This window comes from Limanda limanda, chromosome 21, assembly GCF_963576545.1.
Source record: "Limanda limanda chromosome 21, fLimLim1.1, whole genome shotgun sequence".
NCBI classification, from domain to species: Eukaryota; Metazoa; Chordata; class Actinopteri; order Pleuronectiformes; family Pleuronectidae; genus Limanda; species Limanda limanda.
The window spans coordinates 20,675,478-20,696,328 of NC_083656.1; the positions used below are offsets into that span (position 1 = coordinate 20,675,478).

A 20,851-nucleotide genomic window follows, 5' to 3' on the forward strand; every position below is an offset into this window, starting at 1 on the left:
AACATCTTATTTCGGAAGCAGGAGATGTTTATGGTCAATCACCAAGAGCTTCATCCAACGTTTACACGTAAAGAAAGAGATGTTGATGGTTGTTAAGCTCTACAAAACTAAACTCTTTGTATTGTTTGTAAGGTGGCTGATATACATGGCCTGATCCTTACACTCAACGTCTTTAAACACATCACAGTCTAAACATGATAACTAAATGTCAACTGTACAAAATGTCCAACCCATGTAGATGACATTAAGCCTATAACTGCTGCACATGGTCATCATAGAATTCATCTATACCAAATGTGGCTTTTGCCAAGATAGACGGAGTGAATGTTTCACCATTAGCATCACGGAATCTGCAGAAGTCTGTGCTCTTTCTCAAGTTTTCACTGAAACCACCTATATTAATCCACATTTCACATCAGCGATGGCATACAGCATGAGATGTGTAAAACAAAACATCATTGTCACTAGATCTTTCACATGACTAAGGAGTCATAAAGGACCAGGGTTACTCTCAGATTTCAGTGAGGAAATCTTACAAACTTACAGTTCCAGAAGCTGGATATAATGAGGCATATTTACCCTGCAGTCTTATTTTAGTTGGGAGTTTGGAGCTCTGGTAAACCACTGAACGATTCAGTGAATTGATTCTTTTCATGACTGATTCTACAGTCCTATCAGTTGGTGGAATAAACCATCTCTTGTGTAGATAATTGCTTAAAACGTAACTCTCCATACATCAGGACAGTGATGAAGACTGGTCTGGAGTCAGTGAAGGTGGCCCTGCGGTCGTACTTTGAAAGCGCTGCAGAGGATCTGGAGAAGACACAAGAGAACCTCAAGCTGGGCCAGTTCACCCACAGCAGAGAGCAGCCACGAGGTGTCACTCAGATCATCAACTACACCACCTTCGCCCTGCTGCCTGTCCTGTCCTCCCTGTTCGAGCACATCGGACAGAACATGTTCGGAGAGGACCTCATATGTGAGTACCCACTTACTTTCTTCAGGCATCAAGGGTGAAATCCTGCTTGTTAATATTTATTTCCTCGTGAAGAGTTGAAAAAATAAAGCATTTAATATCAACGCAAAATTGTGAGATTTCCAATGTAGAAGTTATTTAGTTTTATTCCAATACAGAGCAATTTCTATTTTATTTTAAAATGGAAACTGCAAAAGTGTTTTTGTTTGCCTCTCTTCCTCCAGTGGATGATGTCCAGGTCTCCTGCTACAGAATCCTCAACAGCCTTTACTTTCTGGGAACCAACAAAAGCATCTATGTAGAGAGGTGCAGTATGAGTATACCCTACAAATATCTTTCAGAAAAACTGAAAACCTCTTCAAGTATCATGTTTCTTCCACATCTGTGGATAGGTGTTCATGTTCATCGTTGCATAATACATTTATTTACAGCAAAGATGGACGACCACTGACACAACTATGTAGCATGTCAATGACAACTAACAAACATGAAATTCCATAAAGTTCACAAAGGCATTCCAAAGTCATGAACGTTTATTTGTGCTGAACACTGATAAGTTCAATTACAATTAAAGTACAATTTTAAACTTATTCACTAACTAGTAAATGTCTCAACTTCTTCGCCTTGCTTATAGATCATGAAAATAATGAAAATCTTTAACCCCCCCCATGCCCTTTTCTCTTTTTTCCTCTCTTCTTCTGTCCTATTCCTCTCGTGTCCTGACCTCTCCTCTTTTGTCCTCTCCTCTCCTGTCCTCTTCATTCCTTCCCTCTCCTGTCACCTCCTCTCCTCTCCTGTCACCTCCTCTCCTCTCCTGTTTTCTACTCTTCTGTCCTTTCCTCTGTCCTCTCCTCTCCTCTTATGTCCTTTCCTCTGCCCTCTCCTCTTTTGTCCTTTTCCTCTCCTGTCCTCTGTCCTCTCCTCTCCAGACAGCGTCCAGCTTTAGGAAAGTGTCTCGCTGCCTTCTCAGCAGCCTTCCCCGTTGCTTTTCTTGAGCCACACATCAACAAGTTCAACAGCTTTTCCATCTACAACAGCAAAGGAACTAAAGGCAGAGGCGGTACGGAAGATGTGGTTTTCATTTGAATGTTTAGCTGCACTGTGAGCTTGTCTTCTACATAGATTAGGGGAAGGATAATTGTAGTCGTACAAGACATGCGATTATTGATGTAATTCTATTGCCTGAGATTTACTCTCGTTCTATATACATCTCAGTCCTCCATACGGTACTGAGAGATTAAAATCAGAGTATGGTGCAGAGGATCTGAGCTCTTCCTGTTATTTGTAATCACTACAGCTGGGACGCTAAAAAAGACAGCTGTCAGTACAAGCAGTGTGCATGAGCTGCTGATGACACAACAGATATATAATATACAGTATATAACAAGTATCAGCTATCTAAGACCAACTTAGAAGCATTAATGTATCCAAGTAATTATGAAGCTTTGTATTCAGGTTCCATTTTCCAGAAATGTTCAGAAGATACTACCAAAGGCCAAAGACTAGTGAATAGTGATCATTAGGCCTCAGCATCACATCTGATGTTGGGTCAGGCCAGAGCACCTTCCCACAGCTAACAGGAGAAAAGTCTTGGATCTGTTGGATCCAGCCTTGCCACGACTCCACACCATTTCCCCACAGACCTTCCATCGCATGCAAAGAACAACTCTTCTATTGGGTTGAGCAAAGGGGATGATGGTGAAAAGACAACATGAATCACTGGTTGATATTACCAAAACATGGTGTAATTGTAGTGCATTTCTCTTTCTTCCTCCCTGCTCAAGGTCATGCAGGTCACGTTGGGGAGGTTTGTGCTGTGATCCCTAACTTAGACAAGTCCCTGGAAGAGATCATGGAGTTGGCAGAGTCTGGCATGAGATACACTCAGATGCCCCATGTCATGGAGGTAGGAAATAAAGAGAAATAAAAAGTGCATGCAAATACGAAAATGCATATAACAGAATTTCAGAACTGGGTTCGACCATAGACCTAACTTCCTCCGGGTGCTTATCCATGTGAGGTATTTGATGAGGGTGCTACATTGTAGGTGCTTGTTCATTGGGGGAACTGTTGTGTTTCTATATAATCTTTAATGTCTCGACCTTTTTATGTAAAGCGACTTGAGATAATGCATTTTATGAGTCGGTGAGACACAAATAACATTTTATTGAAATGAATTTAGTTGAATAGTTCACTGGACCCAAATAGCACTAATATAATGTTTGTATGTGTGTGGTTTGCTGTCAAACTGTTGACGGGACAATCCTCAAATCCCCATGTCAGGACGGGGAAGGGGCCTCAAACCTTTAACCCTATGTTTTCTTCCTTTTTCTGCAGGTGGTGTTGCCCATGTTGTGCAGCTACATGTCTCACTGGTGGGAACATGGACCGGAGAGCCACTCGGACAAAGCCAACAGCTGCTGCACCTCTGTGACCTCGGACCACATGAACACTCTGCTGGGAAACATTCTCAAGATCATCTACAATAACCTGGGAATAGATGAGGGGGCCTGGATGAAGAGACTGGCCGGTAAACATGACCAATAAGTGTGTGTGTAACAGACAAACAGACAGATGCTGTGTCCTTGTTCTTCTTTCCACACTTGACTCCACAAATGATGTTGAGTAGACTAAAATAATCAATGGGCCCTCTTAGTTAAATTACATTCCATGCAGTGTTGTTCACCTCATTGCATCTAGCCTGCACTGAAACGACAGCACACTCAGTTGGCGTTTTACTAGGAACATATTACTAAAACTGAAAGAGTCCTGCATTATATCCTCCCCAATGAATGTTATAAAGTTCAGATTTTATTCAAACTGTTTCAGAAGTGCTGATTCTGCGTGATAATTGTATATTAATGAGTGTAGGCGAACTTATATTTACAGTTTTACAGCAGCACAAGCTATATCCTTCAGATCAACACCTCTGAAATTGAAGACAAACTGTACAACAGGATTGTTGGATTAGATAACAAACTGCAAACTGTCTCCATGACTTCAGAGGCCATTACACTGACTTAAATTAATTTCCTGAAGGCTTACTCCAACCTTAACCACAATAACTACTTGCTGAATCCTAACTCTTACCCTAACCTTAACCTAAATTTAACTCAACTTAACTTTATTCTTAACCTAACCTTAAAACATGTCCTTACCTTAGAATTGAATGAATATCGTAATGGGGACATGTTTTTGTCCCCAAGTCCCCATAATGTGACTGTGTTACCAACTTTAGGTCTCAACAAAATCAGTAATCCCTGGACCACACACACACATAGAAAACACAAACACACGCCTATGTATGTATTTTTAACTCTCTTTCCTCATCTCTGTCCCTGCCCCCTAAGTTTTCTCTCAGCCGATCATCAGTAAAGCCAAAGCTCAGCTGCTCAAGACCCATTTCCTGCCTCTGATGGAGAAACTCAAAAAGGTGAGTCTTGTCATTTTATAATGAGTTGTACACTCCTATTTCAGTGTTACAACACAATAACATAAAATAGTGTCTGGTTACGAACTGCAGCAGGTTAAATGACTTGACAGCAAGAATGCAAATCTGACTCACTGTTCAGGTAATGGATCTAGACTGAAAACTGGACGAATCTAACACTTTGTACTAACAACTCAATTTTGAAATGTCTAATTTATATTCCTGCAGCTGCAGGCGTAATGATGTGATATTGAACTGCTGTTCAACATGAATGTTTATTCGCCTGCATGTAACACAAAGACCAGACCCTAAAAGAGTAACACGACACATCAAGAAATTCATTTAACACAGCATTTAGGAACAGCATTTACAGTCATTGAAAATGTGATTGTTATATCACTGCTAGGGTCCATCCATTCAGTGGATGCCCATTGACAGATGTCAATCCTGTCCTGTATCTGCAGAAAGCAGCAGTTGTGTTGATGGATGAGGAACACAGCAAAGCAGAGGGGAGGGGTGAGATGTCAGAGACGGAGCTCCTCATCATGGACCAGTTTACCATACTGGTCAGAGACCTGTATGCCTTCTACCCGCTCCTCATCCGATTTGTTGACTACAACAGGTATACTGCTCCGCATGACGACTTCATGTACTTTCCTGGTTTTTGTTTTAAACAACCTACTTTGCAGAAGTGCCATGATTCACTGACTCCCTTTATTCACCACTGACAGGGCCAGATGGCTGAAAGAGTCCAACCCAGAGGCAGAGGAGCTGTTCCGCATGGTGGCAGAGGTTTTCATCTTCTGGGCCAAGTCTCATGTAAGAATATCACTGAAAATCAATCATCAATCAAATTGTATTTGAATAGCCCATATTCACAAATCACAATTTACATCATAGGGCTTAACAAGATTTGACATTCTAGAGTTTAAAAAACTACACAACAAAAACAAGGGATAAAAAGTGTAGAAACCTCATTCGTGGGTGAGGACGGACAGAAGTGCAATGGATGTTGCATGAAACGGAGCACATCAACAAAATGAACAATATTTATACAAAAGACATGTAAAATTAGATGTAGGAACCAGTAATAATAATAATGGCATATGTGAGTAGGCATATTGTCTGTCAGAGCAATCTGCCATCCCAGTCACGATGTACAATCACAATCCACCATCAACATCACTGTTAAGACATAAGCTCTGATGGTGGGACTGACTGAGTCTATAAAGAGAACGCTGTTTACATTCATGTTCTTGGAACTCCACGGACTAATGATTTTGATTGTTTGTACCTGATTGAATTACTCCATCACACTGATCACACTTCATGGAACTTTCAGCAGCCTTGAGCCCTACATGTTTGTTAACTGGTCCCTAGAGTGTAGTCCTCTCAGTTTTTATAGTCTCTCTGAACCAGTTTGTAACCCAAACCCCGGGAGAAATCAAATGTGCTTCTACTTGATCTAAACGGCCTCATAGCTGGCCAACCACAGCATGAAGTGGGTGTGGATGTCTCATCACTGGTTTGAGAAAGTGACAGAGATGGTCGGACACTGATAGGCCTAATCTGATGGTAGTAGCACTTCACAAGCACTTTGGACAGAGTGTTAAGACGGTTTTCCCCCTCCCCCGTAACTCGTATGGTTGGAATATACCATACCAGAAATGGTAACATATTTGAATGAATTGGTCACTGTTATAGGTCTGCAGAATGTTTAGCATTTCCGTCCATACAGCAAGAAGGTTCCCAGTTTGAATCCCAGCTTGGCTAGGACCTGTAGAGTTTGCATGTTGGCCCCATGTCAGCGTGGGTTCTCAGCAGGTGCTCCGGGTTCCTCCCACAGTCCAAATACATGATTGGGGAGGTAGATTGGGCGAGCGTTAATTATCCATAGGCTGAATCCATTAATCTGAGTGTGAATGGTCGCTATGCCCTGTGGTAGACCATGGATTGCTGAAGGTCACTCTTATGGTGATGAGATGTCCATGTTACTCTGTGTCTCATGTTAGCCCCCAGAGTTAGAGTTGATATATCGAGTTCTTGTGTAGTGTGTGACAATGAGAGGCTGGGAAGGTAACACTAGAGACTGTTTGCTGTTTCCAGTCCATCACATGCCCGGTTCAACTTTACTTCATCAATACTAATCAAAGATTCACATTTTGACCATATCTGTGTGTGTGTTTATTACTGTTAATGTGTGATGAGTTGTACAGTATATTTACCTGAATGATGAATGGTGTCCTGCTGCCATTTTTCTGCAGAACTTCAAAAGAGAGGAACAGAACTTTGTTGTCCAGAATGAAATCAACAACATGTCCTTCCTGATCACTGACACCAAGTGTAAGATGTCAAAGGTAAGGGAACATGGAGGCTGGTGAATATGTGTGTGTTTGTGTCAACATAGGATTTATCAGAATCAGGTTTTATTGCCTAGCAGGTTTATACGTTCAAGGATTTGGCTGTGGTGTATTTGTGCAAGTATAAATATAGTAAATGTAAAGACATTTTAAATGGGACATAAAATTTAATATAACAAATACTATATGCACCTGGAGAGGTACGGTGCAATATGTTGTAAGTAAACACTAGTGACTGGATTGTGCAAAGTACAGTTAGTCTTTTAGTCAGTTAGTTAGTTGTTTGCCACGGGAAGTTAAAGTCCAGTGATAGCGACCCAGGCCTTGTTGGTGAGGCCAGCAGAAAAAATTATTTTTGTGGCCTGATGGCCTATAGCCTCCTGCCAGCGGGAAGTAGCTCTAAGAGTCCATGTCCAATGAGGGAGGGGTCAGCCACAATGTTACCTGCACGCATCAGAGTCCTGGAGAGAGAGCAGGTCCTTGCAGAGAGGGCAGGTTGCAGACCATCACCTTCTCGGTGGAGCGAATGACGTGCTGCAGTCTGGGCCGGTCCTTGGCAGTATTCATGTTTATTAATCTTGTAATGAAATGATGTCACCTGAGCAAACATCAAAATGATGCAGCAGGAACATTTATACACATTACAATCAATAACCAACAGTGACCTCACATTTTGTGTCATGTGAATGAAAAGCCTGGCTGTGATCATCTCTTGTCTTGTGATGGTGGATTCTCCACAGGGAATAGTTTCAGACCAGGAGAGGAAGAAGATGAAGAGGAAGGGAGATCGATACACGATGCAGACGAGTCTGATCGTTGCTACTCTGAAGCGTCTGCTGCCTGTTGGGCTCAACATCTGTGCCCCCGGAGAACAAGAGCTCATTACACTGGCTAAGAACCGCTTCACCCAGGTATCAAATATAATATATATATTTTAAGCTTTGATGTCGGCTTTAATATGTGGCAGATACATTCGTTCTGTATAACAAGACGCTAACACGTTCAAATTGAAGTTACAGGTCTGGGATTTGAATGATCTGTGTGAACAGGAACACCTTAGCTGACTGACTGAAGTTTTGTTGCTCATATAGCAAACAATTCATCACCACAAACATGTAGTTTGATAGTTAGATAATAGTTAGATAGTTAGATAATTTGTATTTCTAGTGAGACCTGTTTCTTCAGAAACAGGTCTCACTAGAAATACAAATTATCATTCATGACCTGCAATCTAAAGGGTTAACTTCTCAATACTACTTTCCCATTTTATGCCTTTATTAGATAGAGATAGTGGACAGCAATGATGAAAAGAGAGATGGAACACTGGCCAACAGAGAGACACTGTTGTTCTTAACCCCAGAGCCAAGTGGTTAGCCCCATCTGCAGGTTTATCTTGATCTCCTCATAAACTGTACGTTTGCTCTGTCAACAGAAAGATACAGAGGATGAAGTCAGAGAGATCATCAGGAACAATCTCCATCTACAAGGAAAGGTAAGAACACAGTCAAGTACCTTGTTTGGGAATATAACAAGATCAAGGTAAGGTAAGTATATGTGTTAAAAATGAAGACTTTATATTTACATTGTAGTGAAGATACATTTGAAAGCTGTTGTTCTGAATAATGATGAATTTAGTTTTGTGTTTTTGTAAAGGACAGTTTGAGTCTTTGTCTCACAACCCATAGAAAAACCACATATATATATTTAGATGTGTTTATTTTGTGATTGTGATTGCATATGTTTGTCTTGTACAGCTGGAGGACCCAGCGATCCGATGGCAGATGGCTCTGTACAGGGACCTCCCTAATCACTATGAGGACACGTCTGACCCAGAGAAGACCGTGGAGAGAGTCCTGGACATCGCTCATGTCCTCTTCCACCTAGATCAGGTGAGTGTCTCATATTTTTATTGATGTGATATGTATTTGTGATCCTCCCGGACAAAAACTGCTCCTCCAGGAAAAGCTGCCCTTCATATCGTTTGAAGCCAGTATAGTCGATACGGTCTTGAGACAGTGACCCCACTACCCACTGAGTTTCGTGTGTGTGTTTAGGTGGAGCACCCTCAGCGCAGTAAGAAGGCAGTGTGGCACAAACTACTGTCCAAACAGAGGAAGAGAGCAGTGGTCGCTTGCTTCAGGATGGCACCACTCTATAACCTGCCCAGGTAACTTATACAGGCACACACACATTACCACACTCATACCGTGCATTATTATTTAGATCTGCACATCTGTTACATCTTATAAAGCAGTGAATATATGATTATGAAGGGATTTCTTCTTGCTATATCTCCCCAACCTAGGCACCGGGCTGTGAACTTGTTCCTGCAGGGCTATGAGAAGTCCTGGATCGAGGCGGAGGAACACTACTTTGAAGATAAACTCATCGAGGACCTCGCTGTTAGTTCATTTCAATATGTTATTCTCCCCTGGCAGAATTTTGTTACTTTTTTACAGTGTGTACCGCTGAGTCTCCTCTGATTGTGAATGTGTACTCATGTCAGAAACCAGGTGAACAAGAGCTTTCTGAAGAGGAGGAAGGGGTGAAGCACATTGATCCTCTACATCAACTCATTCAGCTGTTCAGCAGAACAGCCCTCACAGAGAAGTGGTGGGTTCTCATAGATACAGTATGTAACCTACATGCTTCTACCACATGTTACACCAACACAAGTCTCAGTTATAGGATCAGTTTTGATAATATCATTGTAAGAAGATTGAAGACAGGCATCACCTAAAAGCAGAAAATACAAATAAAAAGATTATGAGCAATAAAACGTAAAAAGTTAAAAGCACAACATCATATGTTGGCAATTCTGTAGACTGGGTTTTAAGAAGTTATTTAAAAGAAGTCACAGCATGTCCGAGCCTTCTCTCCTCAGGCGGGTTGTTCTAAAGCGTATTGGCCCGATGGCAAAATATACGGTCACATGTAGGAAGAAGGGTAGTCATCTATCTGCTGTTTTATCTGCGCCTGGATCAGACTCACTATTCAGCTCCGTTCACCATTCATCAGCATGTTTGAATCCAAACAATGAGCTACCCTTGGCTAAAAGTTGGGTTCATTGTTATCAGCCGCACACAAGACAAAGCATAATAAGCTTTAAATTCAGAAATTAGTGGAGTTTGTCATATTCTGCTAATTGGTGTGTGGGTGTGTGTGTGTGTGTGTGTTTCCTGCTGCAGTAAACTGGATGAGGATATTCTTTACATGGCCTACGCTGACATCATGGCTAAGGTACCAGACTAACAAAGCTGTAACTCATTATGCCAGAAACTGTAACTTATTTTAATAACCAGATGCTAATGACTGTAATAATAGTGACAAAGCCATCGTTACCCATTTCTTTCCATCTCTCTTCTGCCCTCAGAGCTGCCACGATGAAGAGGATGAAGAGGAAGTGAAGAGTTTTGAGGTAGGTGTGTGTCTGTCAGTTTTCATGGTCATCTCCTGCTTCACCTTTTTTGCAACAGTTTGTCAGACCTGAAAAGTGATTTTATTTTTATGAATAGGAGAAGGAGATGGAGAAGCAGAAGCTGTTGTATCAGCAGGCTCGTCTACATGACCGAGGAGCTGCCGAGATGGTGCTGCAAACCATCAGTGCAAGCAAAGGTCCGTTCAACTCCTCAGTGATACTTCTCAGATAGTTTTGGCCACAGTGACAATTTTGACAAAACAACAAAAATCAGGTGCACCATTCAGAAAGTTTGAATATGTCTGTAGACAGCAGTGAATGGGAGCTCATAGGAATCTGACGGTACTACACCTGCAACAGGGACTCTGTTTACACGATCAGACTCAGAATAAGCAGTGCTCGAGTTAGAGTTGAGTATTCTGCCCATGTACACGTCTTAATCACATAATAATAAGCAACTCATGTAAATATCATAACCAAATTGCATGTCTGAGGTACTTTGGGTGAGAATGATGACACGAGAAGTGTTTGGATTGTTTACTTTTCCTGTGACCTGTGAAGGTGTTGGCGAGGAATACAGGGAAGAAACTGTCTCCAGATAATCATTCTCATCACTAAATCCCCCTTTCCACTGGTCAAAAACACCACTAACACCCACTTACATCTGGCTTTTGTCTGCAATAGGAATTAATGCATACAGAGTCAAATGACTCCTTGGTGAATGCGCTCATTTCTTCTTTTTATTTTGGCAGTCAAGATGGTGATGCTGCACTTTTTCTGCATTACGTTACGTTGCAGATGTTATGACGCATATTGATCTTTCAGGCATAAATAACTACGAACGTTTGTGTTCTGTTTTTTAACATCTTGGAAACAACTTGCCACAGCGATTTAGTTTTCTTCATGTTGTGAAAATTCAACACTGGGAAAACAGTGAAGCGAGGGGTCTTCTCAGTTTTCTTCACATTAGTAACTAACTTCGCACATTATTCACCGGGTGGAAGTTGACTCGTCTAATCGATGCTAATTTTGGTATAAAACTGGCAGAATCAAACCAATTTACCTGTAGATGGGGTGTATGGTAACTTGGTTTAAACACATCTAATTAGAATTAAAGATGAAAAACGTAATACTTTCCTCAAAACCCGACTCAACTACGTTTAGCTCTACAGATGATTGGAGACATTCAACAAGTCTTAGTAGGTTATACTGTACCTATTCACAGCTCTTTTCTCTCTCTTGTTCCTATACACCAGGTGAGATGGGTCTCATGGTGGCCTCTACTCTGAAGCTGGGCATAGCTATTCTCAACGGAGGAAACTCTACAGTGCAGCAGGTATTAGCGTGTTCACTCACTTCGGTTTCTGTTGCAAAACCTTTCATTGTTAAGTGTTTACTTTGTATATGGATGTAAATATTTCCCTGTGCATTTTGTCTGTATGAATCTAGATTCTGACAATGTCTTAACACATACAAGATACAAAACAAAAGGAACTTGCATGGATTATATTTAGTCCAATCTAGTATGTGAAATGTGCATGTTTGTTCATTGTGTCCATGTAAAAGTGTAAAATATAACTCAGCTCTCATTTTGTCTCTTGGACAGAAAATGTTGGATTACCTGAAAGATAAGAAGGACGTGGGCTTTTTTCAGGGTCTGGCTGGTCTCATGCAGTCGTGCAGGTAAATCCACACACTCCTAACAAATATATTTACCATGTATTCATACCACAGCTGGCTCAGTCATAGTCAAGCATTTAGAGCTGTTGAATAAAGAGCATATATGTAATAAATAGAGAAACAATACTGAAACTATGGTGATGCTAACTTCAGAGCATAGGTTTTCAATCTGTAAGAGAGTTGTAGTGGGGTTGTGGAGGCAGCAGCTCAGCAACACAGTCACCAGTTACAGCAGCAAGGGTGCAGGAGACTAAAAGACCTAGCACCCAGTTTCATCCAAACTCTGAAGAATGACTCCTCAAGAGTCTGGTTTCCCATTACCACTCTTTGAATCAGTGGTTTTTGCCTTTTCGTTATTTCTCTATCTTCTGTGGGTTAGCTGTTTTTCAGCACACACAGACAATATACAGCTCAAGGACCGTAAGGAGATATGAGCAGAATTTGACAAAAAGTCTACATTATCTGTTAGCTAGCTTCTACAGACACCAGCCTGCTGGCAGTAAATTGCTAAATGAACACAAACAGACAACATGATATCCTTAATATGACAGATACTGAGAACAGATAAAGGGAGAGATATTTCCAATTACGTGTTGTCTGATAGTTTTTTAGCCATAACAGGTCAAGCACTGATTGCCATATTTGCCCTGCCATAGATGAAGGTGCTCAGCTATTTTAAAGGAAGCAAAAAATATGTGATTTTCACTGTTCACTCATCTGTGTTTCAGTGTTCTTGATCTAAATGCTTTTGAGAGGCAGAACAAAGCAGAAGGACTGGGGATGGTGACAGAGGAGGGCTCAGGTAAGCTTCATTACTTTTACACTGTAGATTTGTTTCATACCAAAAGAAGGCATCTTTAAAACATTGTTTTTTTTGAGTTGGAGTGTTGTTGCTCTGAAACTTCACTAAACAAGAAGAAGGCCAGGCCAGCTTTTCTACAACAGATGCAGGTATATTTCTTAAATGTCTTTAATTGACCTCAGACCAAATCAAAAGGCCACTGGTGCTGGGACCATTGGTTTCACAGTGAAACACTGAGGGGTAGATTGTAAGGAATTCATGGTATCCCAAGAAAAGATCTGGAGTGTTCTTCAGGACGGACAATACTGTAGAAAGGGACCATTATAGTGGAAGATACATACTCTGTGGTTCTGAATACATAATTTCTCATCATTCTTTATTTTGCTTTGTCCCGTTTACCCTGTCATCCCTTTGGTTCAGCCTTTTATTCATTTGAATCAGGTGCCAATGGAGAACTACCTTTTGTTTATCAATATTATCAACTATGAATCCTGCTGTACGTGTTTGTGCTCATGATTTGCCTGTCACATCTTCTGTGTGTATGAATGTGTAACAAGTGTTTACAGTCATTATTTTAGATAGTTACCTGTATGAAGAAACCTACCACATTGAACTACATTAATTTAAAGTTATAAGTAGATTTTAAGATGCATCAATGAGATGACAGTTGGTGCCCCAGACTGATTTTAAAGATGGACGACATGTCTCCACTTCCTCTCATTGTGCAACACGGAAGCCAAAATATCTTAATGCTATTTATTATTTATTATAAAATATTCTTATGCAGGTGACCTCATATGGAGCCTCAAGGGGGCGATCCAGAGGTTTTGGCTTCACATTAAGAAGCTGTTGTATTGTCCTTCTTTATAAACAGCTTATTGTTGGTACTTGTTATCAAGTTATAATGGGTGCAGCAATTTGATTTCAGTAATTTCTGGTTTATAAAAAGTTATTCTGGCGCAGTATATTCTCTCATACTTCAATGTCATTTACACATTTATATAAACATATATGTAGCTGAGCAGAGGTGGGTGTGGAGTTAGGTCATCAGTTAAGCTCACAGTGAATCGTTGGGAGTAGAAAGTTATACCAGAAGACTGGTTCTCCTTCAAAGACTTACAGTTAGTTTCCTCTAACCATGAGGATGATCTTTTCAAAACCGTAGCCACAACAACTGTCTCTTCCTAACTTGAACCAACACGTTTGATTGCTGAGGTGAAACATCTCCAAACACTCATGGGATCATTCATGTTTCAGTCACATAAGCTGTTTTGGAAAGACTTTTTTCATTGTGTGGATATGAGGATTAAGTAGAACATTCAATTAATTATATCTTACCATAATCACATAAGATATGAACCTAGATACTTATTAAGAATCATAGATAACCATGTAAAAGTTAATTTCATGGAAAAATATACATGTGTTTAAACATATACTGGTTATGGAGACTTCACATCAGAAATGGCACTGCTTTCATGAATATTGTCAACAGTACTGACATTACTACTTATTTCTTGGTTTATAGACTATAGGTAACTGGTAATGTTTAAATGCATATGATTAGGGTTGAGTATTGTTTTGGTTTCTGCCAATACTAGTTTCAAATCTTTACTTTTTTAACCGTTGCATTAAGGGAGCCAGAAACAATAATTGTTTCTTTAAAAATGCACAAAACAACGGTCGACGATAACAGCAGCTTTTTTATTTCAAATTGGAAGCTGAATTTGAACATATTAACTGTTAACATGTTATAGTAAATTAACTTAAATATCCAAATATAAATCAGTGCAAAACTCATTTTAAATAAAACCTAACCAAACTATATAAATTTAACACAAATTAACTGTTTCAGTGCTTAATACAGCAAAAAATTCTCTCAGCTTCAAACATGGTGCATCCTCTGCTTTCAAATATATGTGTACGTCGCCAAGTTTTTTCATTCAGTTTGTCCTGTTCCTACTTTCACACTGATTAACTAACAATTCTTCATAAACCAGTAATTACTAAAGCTCACAGTGGGTTATTACTCATGGCTGTACCCATTATAGAGATAACTCAACCAGTCATCAACAGCTGTTCATTTTTATACCTTCCTCATTATAAATAACTTTTTGAAGCCCCATTAACAAAACAAGTTCCACGTTTGATGCATATCCACAATCAAAAGAAGAAATTTACCCAAAAAGTTTTCAGGCACTTCTTTACCCTTGACCTTAACCCAGCTCAACACGTTTTCTGTTATTTGGTCTTTTTTTTTCCATGTTGACCAAACAAATAAATTCGGAAGTCTCTTTTCCCTATATGTAATCGTTTTCTTTGTTTCTTACTTTCTTTCTTTCTCTCTTTCTTTCTTACTTTCTTCCTTCTTTTCTTTCTTTCTTTCTTCCTTTCCTCCCCCTGTTTTCCTTTCTCATTTTGGTTTACTGCACTTTCCTCCCTTCCTCAGTCATCACTCATGAGCGTGGTAATTATGCCTTCTGCCATCTTATTGTCCGTTGGTTGGTCTCTCTCTCTCTCTTGCTCTTACACTACTGCTGGTTAGTTGTTGTGTCAGTTCTGTCCAGGTCCTGAGTGTAGACCTTCAAGCCTCGTCTTACCACCACTGTGCTTGTAGCTTATTTTCTGCCCTCACCATTCTAATCCGTTTTTTCTTTCCTTCCTTAGTTGGTTTCTTTTTGAGTGGAGACCAATTACAAGTCACTCCCTGGTTGGATTTGTAGTTGGTCTTTTAACAATGTTTGAAGTCTTAGCCCATTTCTGAGTTTTGGTATAAAATGTCTCATGCCATTCTTTGTCACAGTAGTAAAGTGATGATGATATTATGATGACTTTTTCTGGAACACACCACAGACCAGACAAAAGTAAAAGTGTAGCTGTGAGCTGTTTACATATCTATGCCTCCCTCTCAGGATTTGCACAGTATCTGGCACATTCTAAATACTACTAATATGAGTATTTACATTCCCCCACCCTCATCCTCCATCCACACCCTCTCAGTCATGTGGTCCACCTGAATTCAGGTGGTTGTTTTGTCTCAGTAATGGAAATGGTTATTGTGTTGGTTGTTCTCTGTTGTGTAGTGTACAGTCTCATCTGTGTTCTCAGCCACTACCTCTGCCTTGTTTCTGACTCACCATCTCAGGGCTGGAATGAATACAAATCCTGTAACCCAAACAAAAAGTAGATCAAGCTGAAGACTGGCCTCCAGTAAGGCTGCATCGTCATTGTTTACAGAATAACAATGGGTCAAACGTCAAATGATCCCCACAGCAGTGTTTTAGCAGCGTCACTGCTTTGTTTCAGTCTCTTATCGACCTGGAGCAGCAGAGGCAGCAGCTGTTTTCAGAGAAACAGCTGTAAAAAGCCAATATCCTCAAACTGCTCAGCAGCAAGAAGCAGACAGACAACAACTAATTTAACTAAACTAATTTTGACAGTAAACCCTACATACTTGTGCAGGTTTGTTAATGCATGTAAGTAAGCTAATGAGGAATGTTAAAGACCATGCTTCTTTGTTAGGACCTAACACACTAAGATGACTCGCAGGAAGCAACAAGAAAACAGTTTTTGATGCTCAAAGGATTAGTTCACCAAAAATCTATTAAATTAAACTTCCATCAACACGGATTTAAGTTACTAATCACATCAATTAAACTTCAATAAATACTCATGTGTTACTAATCACAACAGTTAAAGGGATAGTTCACAGAATATGAAAATGCACTCATTATCTACTCACCACATTGCTGATGGAGGGGTGGGAGAAGTGTATGAGTCCACAAAACACTTCTTGAGTCTCAGGGGTAAACAGAGTTGAAGCCAAATCTAATACAATTGAAGAAACAGAAACAACAGAAACAAATAATATGTCTCCATATTGCTTGTGGTGTAATATAAATGTCTGAGCAAACTCTGGAGCCATGTTATGTTTTTTGTAATTATGTCTGATGAAGCGGCCACAATTGACTTGGATTTGGCTGTAACATGTTTTACACATGAGACTTCAAAAGTGTTTTCTGTACTCAAACACTTCACACTGTCCCTATAATTCAACTTATCTCACATTATAAACAAAAAGATAAAATAAAAGAGTCGGACATGCAGTATTTATAAATACATACTTTGAAGGATAATATAGTGTTAGTGGATATTTATTAGAAAAAAATCTCTTGGAAAGATATTCAAGCACTGCTTTTTTCATTTGTTCCTCTTTTCTCTCTCCCTCCTCCCTGAGCTGCGTACTGTACACAGTGTGCTTGTCCTTCATGAAAAAACCTTATTTGAAAAACCTGTCCTTGTCTATGAGTTTGTATTTTTGCTTCTTTTCCCACTAGCACAGCATTTAAATTCTTGATTTGGGTTTAGTGATATATTCTGTATATCTGTCCAGAAAAAGGTTTTTAGAGGGACTAGAGGGAGTTTTTTGTACTTTAATGCATCACATCCTACAGACCTTCAAGTTTTTAATAATTTAAGAAACCTGTAGAGACATAACACAGATTCCCTTCTTACTTATTAATAAAGAGATAAATCGTGTATCAATAGTGTATCATTCTGCTGATATCACGCCTGAAAGTGCCTTCACTTGAATCACTGAATTGTATTTTCAACTCAACTCAACTCATTGAAAAGCCACAAAATATACAAAATCACTCAACAAAACATAGAAATGCGCTGCTAATACACACTGTGCAAGCTACTTTATTTAGCCAGCTAAGATCACAGCCCAGTTTTACCAGGGCCCTGAGACGTTTGCAAAAAATAAATAATCATGAATTATTTTACTGCCAGAAATGGGACCAGGAAGTCCCGCACAGTCTTCATCTATTGGTGCTGAATGAAACTCTAAATTACTGCTGGAGGCCTTACCAGCTCTAACTGGGTGAGAGGCTCGGTGCTCCCTGCACAGCTTCTGGATTGAAACTCACGAGGTTTTGGCCTTAATGCAACAGTACTTAACACTGCACTGCTGGGTCACTGTTATCAATGCTTGTGTCATTTACTGTCTTTGTAGGAACTGATATATCACAATGATAATTTTCTAGTTGTTACTACAAAGTAATGTATATTGCTCCAAAAAATGAAGGGAACGCTTAGGAGCTCAATGAACAAAATATTAATTGAGAACCAAATATCGTAAGAATTTTCAATGGAAACCAAAATCATTAAACTCTTGAGGGTTGGATTCAAAATCATAACAGATGATTGTAATTTGAAATTACAGGCTTATCCAACTTTAATTTGTATCACGCCATGCAATCCCATCAATGTCTAGTCAAGGCAATCGTTGTCCTGCAACAGGAGGAACCCAGGGTCCACTGCACCAGTGTAAGGTCTGGCAATCACTCTGAGGATTTCATCCTGGCCCCGAACTGCAGTCAGGGTACTACTGGCTATGACATGGAGGTCTGTGCGACCCTACAAGGATATGCCTCCCCAGACCATCACTGATCCAATGCCAAAACTGGTCATGCTGGATGATGTTACAGGCAGCATAACGTTCACCCCCCTGCTCTCATCTCTGACAGAAAAGGGTGCCACTTGCAAACCTGCCAATTCTGGTGTTCTCTGGCGAATGCCAATCGAGCTGCACGGTGCTGGGCTGTGAGCACAGGTCCCACTAGAGGTTGTCGGGCCCTCATGGAGTCTGTTTCTGACAGTTTGGTGAGACACATGCACACCTGTAGCCTGCTGGAGGTAATTTTGTAGGGCTCTGGCAGGGCTTCCCATGTTCTTCCTCGCACGAAGGAGCAGATACCAGTCCTGCTGCTGGGTTGTTGCCCTTCTAAGGCTGTGTATAGCTCTCCTTATAAATGGCCAGTCTACTGGTATCTCCTCCATGCTCTTGAGACTACTGGGACACACAGTAAACCTTCTTGCGATGGCATGCATAGATGTGCCATCCTGCAGGAGCCGGACCTGAGTGGTCCTCAGGTCCGGCCTTATGCTACAAATTGTAAGTATGGCACTAACAAAATGCAAAATGAAAAAAAAATCAATGAGGAAGGATATAGAGAGAGAAATGATCTGTTGCAACCACTTGCAAAAACGTTCCCTTTTTGGAGTTTGCTTTGCTGTTACCGCTCCAGTCCAACTGATGTCCCTTGTGTTATACTGGGATGATTAACTGTTCCCTTCATTTTTTGAGCAGTGTATGACAACAATTAAATTCAGAAGTCTTTCAGCAGATGCAGTTAGATTAGTTTTTGGTTGATATCTGCAAAAGTGATCACACATTATGGGCCATGATGAGTGAATCTGAACATGGCACATTGTGGTGGGCTGAGCTGTAGATAAGAAAAGTTTGAAGATCAAAAAGTGCACTTTCTGTCTTGTTTCAGACCGACAGATTTTCCTCTTTTAGCCCTGTCCACGTTGTCATCATATTTTATGGATGTATTCTGTTATTGTTCATGTTGTTCTTGTACTGAGTTATTGTGTAGTGTCCCATCAGCCTTCCTCTGACCATATTTCTTTTTGCATGGTTCAAAGTAGCATTTTAACACAGTCAGAGCAGCTGCCCTCAACTTCCTCCAGGTATTTGTAATCTGTGCAGAATCAAAGCAGATCCACAAACCAATGCATCTTATTTCCAACCATGTATAAACAGCTTCTGAAAAGGAAAAAAAACATGAATGGAGCCCAAATCCAGTCCTGACTATAAAATGCTGCAGTTTAAAGACCAGTGCACTTCAGTCCACGACCAAGTGCCGTGGCTGCCCACTGCTCATCAAAGTGTGTGTATTTGTGTGAGATTGTGTAAAATAAAACTGGTTTCACTGACTGACAGAAAAATACTGGGGATTTGATCACATTAGCTCCATCTTTGAACAGTTCTTCACTCTCCATCTTCTTGTCTTTCTGCCTCTTTCCTGTTTGTTGTTTGCTTTTGTCTTCTCTGTTTCTGACTTGTTTTTTATGTGTATGTGTGTGTCTCCTCATATGAACACGTGTGTGCTTGTGCCTATGTGTGTCTGCATGTATGTCTTGCTGTGTGCACGTGTGTGTGTGTGTGTGCGTGTGTGTCTCTTCTTCTCTGGCCAGGTGAGAAGGTCATGCAGGATGATGAGTTCACCTGTGACCTTTTCCGCTTCCTGCAGCTGCTCTGTGAAGGACACAACTCAGGTGTGTGAGCTTGTGTGTTTGTTGTTGTTAGTGACGGTTCAATCAAGGAATATGGCGGAGAATCTAAAGTTCTAGGTATATTTACGAATGATAATGTGCTGATACAACTACAGAAAATTGGCATTGCAGGTTTATCTGAGGAGATTGTGAGAAAAGTGTAATTTATCATGTGTCAAAAAACACCAACTACTCAGAATATGACCCCTTCATATGGATAGAAGCTTTTCCTACGAGTTTCATTCATATGTCTGAGTCAGAGCCATGTTATCATTTACTACAACAGGGTTTATTCATTTAACACATTTTTACAATCAGAACATTGCCAGATGTTTGTGATATCCTGTTTCAGACTTCCAGAACTACTTAAGGACACAAACAGGGAACAACACGACTGTCAACATCATCATCTCTACTGTCGACTACCTCCTCAGAGTCCAGGTCAGTTCCTGTCGTTAACAGCTGCTGCTTCATGAAGGATGAATTGTACAAAACTGAACCTAAATAGATCAGAAATCATACATTCTGTTCTAAAAGCTATGAAATATATCATGTCTGCAGATTAAAAAAACATCACAAATAAAGTCCAGGGAATAAAAGTGTTTTAAGAGACATTTAGTGACATTTCTCTTTAGTTGTTATGCTTTTTTTTGTGTTACTCAGATGTTTCCTTTTTCTTGATTCTTTATTTGAATGGGGCTTTGTCTCCAAAGCCCCATTCTACTGCCTCTTGACTGTGTTTACTACTCCTGCTAATAATCTTCTTCAGTTTATTATCTCATGGTGAATCTGTCTCATTCTCTTCTTCTTTTCATTTCCTCCTCTGACCCCTTCTTTATCCCCTCTCCCCTCCTCCAGGAGTCTATCAGTGATTTCTACTGGTATTATTCCGGCAAAGATGTTATTGACGAGCAGGGCCAGAGGAATTTCTCAAAGGCAATTAATGTGGCCAAGCAGGTTTTCAATACCCTGACTGAATACATCCAGGTCAGTATTACTATTGTCATTTTATGTAGAACCTTGTAGCACCTTCTCTATATTACCTTTAAAATGGCTTAGA

At 40.2% G+C, this 20,851-nt stretch overlaps 1 protein-coding gene across 1 annotated transcript in view; it reads left to right on the forward strand.

Moving 5' to 3' along the window:
* ryr2a (ryanodine receptor 2a (cardiac)) overlaps positions 1–20,851 on the forward strand; it is a 118,296-nt gene that overhangs the window by 79,554 nt on the left and 17,891 nt on the right. Inside the window, exons 69-93 of the mRNA XM_061094463.1 lie at positions 741–979; positions 1,201–1,282; positions 1,906–2,036; positions 2,761–2,882; positions 3,314–3,506; positions 4,327–4,409; positions 4,871–5,028; positions 5,138–5,225; positions 6,671–6,763; positions 7,507–7,677; positions 8,199–8,258; positions 8,521–8,655; positions 8,821–8,933; positions 9,072–9,168; positions 9,273–9,379; positions 9,955–10,006; positions 10,140–10,184; positions 10,282–10,381; positions 11,441–11,520; positions 11,791–11,867; positions 12,593–12,666; positions 15,116–15,133; positions 19,714–19,794; positions 20,144–20,232; positions 20,650–20,778. Of these exons, the coding sequence (XP_060950446.1) occupies positions 741–979; positions 1,201–1,282; positions 1,906–2,036; positions 2,761–2,882; positions 3,314–3,506; positions 4,327–4,409; positions 4,871–5,028; positions 5,138–5,225; positions 6,671–6,763; positions 7,507–7,677; positions 8,199–8,258; positions 8,521–8,655; positions 8,821–8,933; positions 9,072–9,168; positions 9,273–9,379; positions 9,955–10,006; positions 10,140–10,184; positions 10,282–10,381; positions 11,441–11,520; positions 11,791–11,867; positions 12,593–12,666; positions 15,116–15,133; positions 19,714–19,794; positions 20,144–20,232; positions 20,650–20,778 (2,617 nt within the window). The remainder of the gene's footprint in view (positions 1–740; positions 980–1,200; positions 1,283–1,905; positions 2,037–2,760; positions 2,883–3,313; positions 3,507–4,326; positions 4,410–4,870; positions 5,029–5,137; positions 5,226–6,670; positions 6,764–7,506; positions 7,678–8,198; positions 8,259–8,520; positions 8,656–8,820; positions 8,934–9,071; positions 9,169–9,272; positions 9,380–9,954; positions 10,007–10,139; positions 10,185–10,281; positions 10,382–11,440; positions 11,521–11,790; positions 11,868–12,592; positions 12,667–15,115; positions 15,134–19,713; positions 19,795–20,143; positions 20,233–20,649; positions 20,779–20,851) is intronic.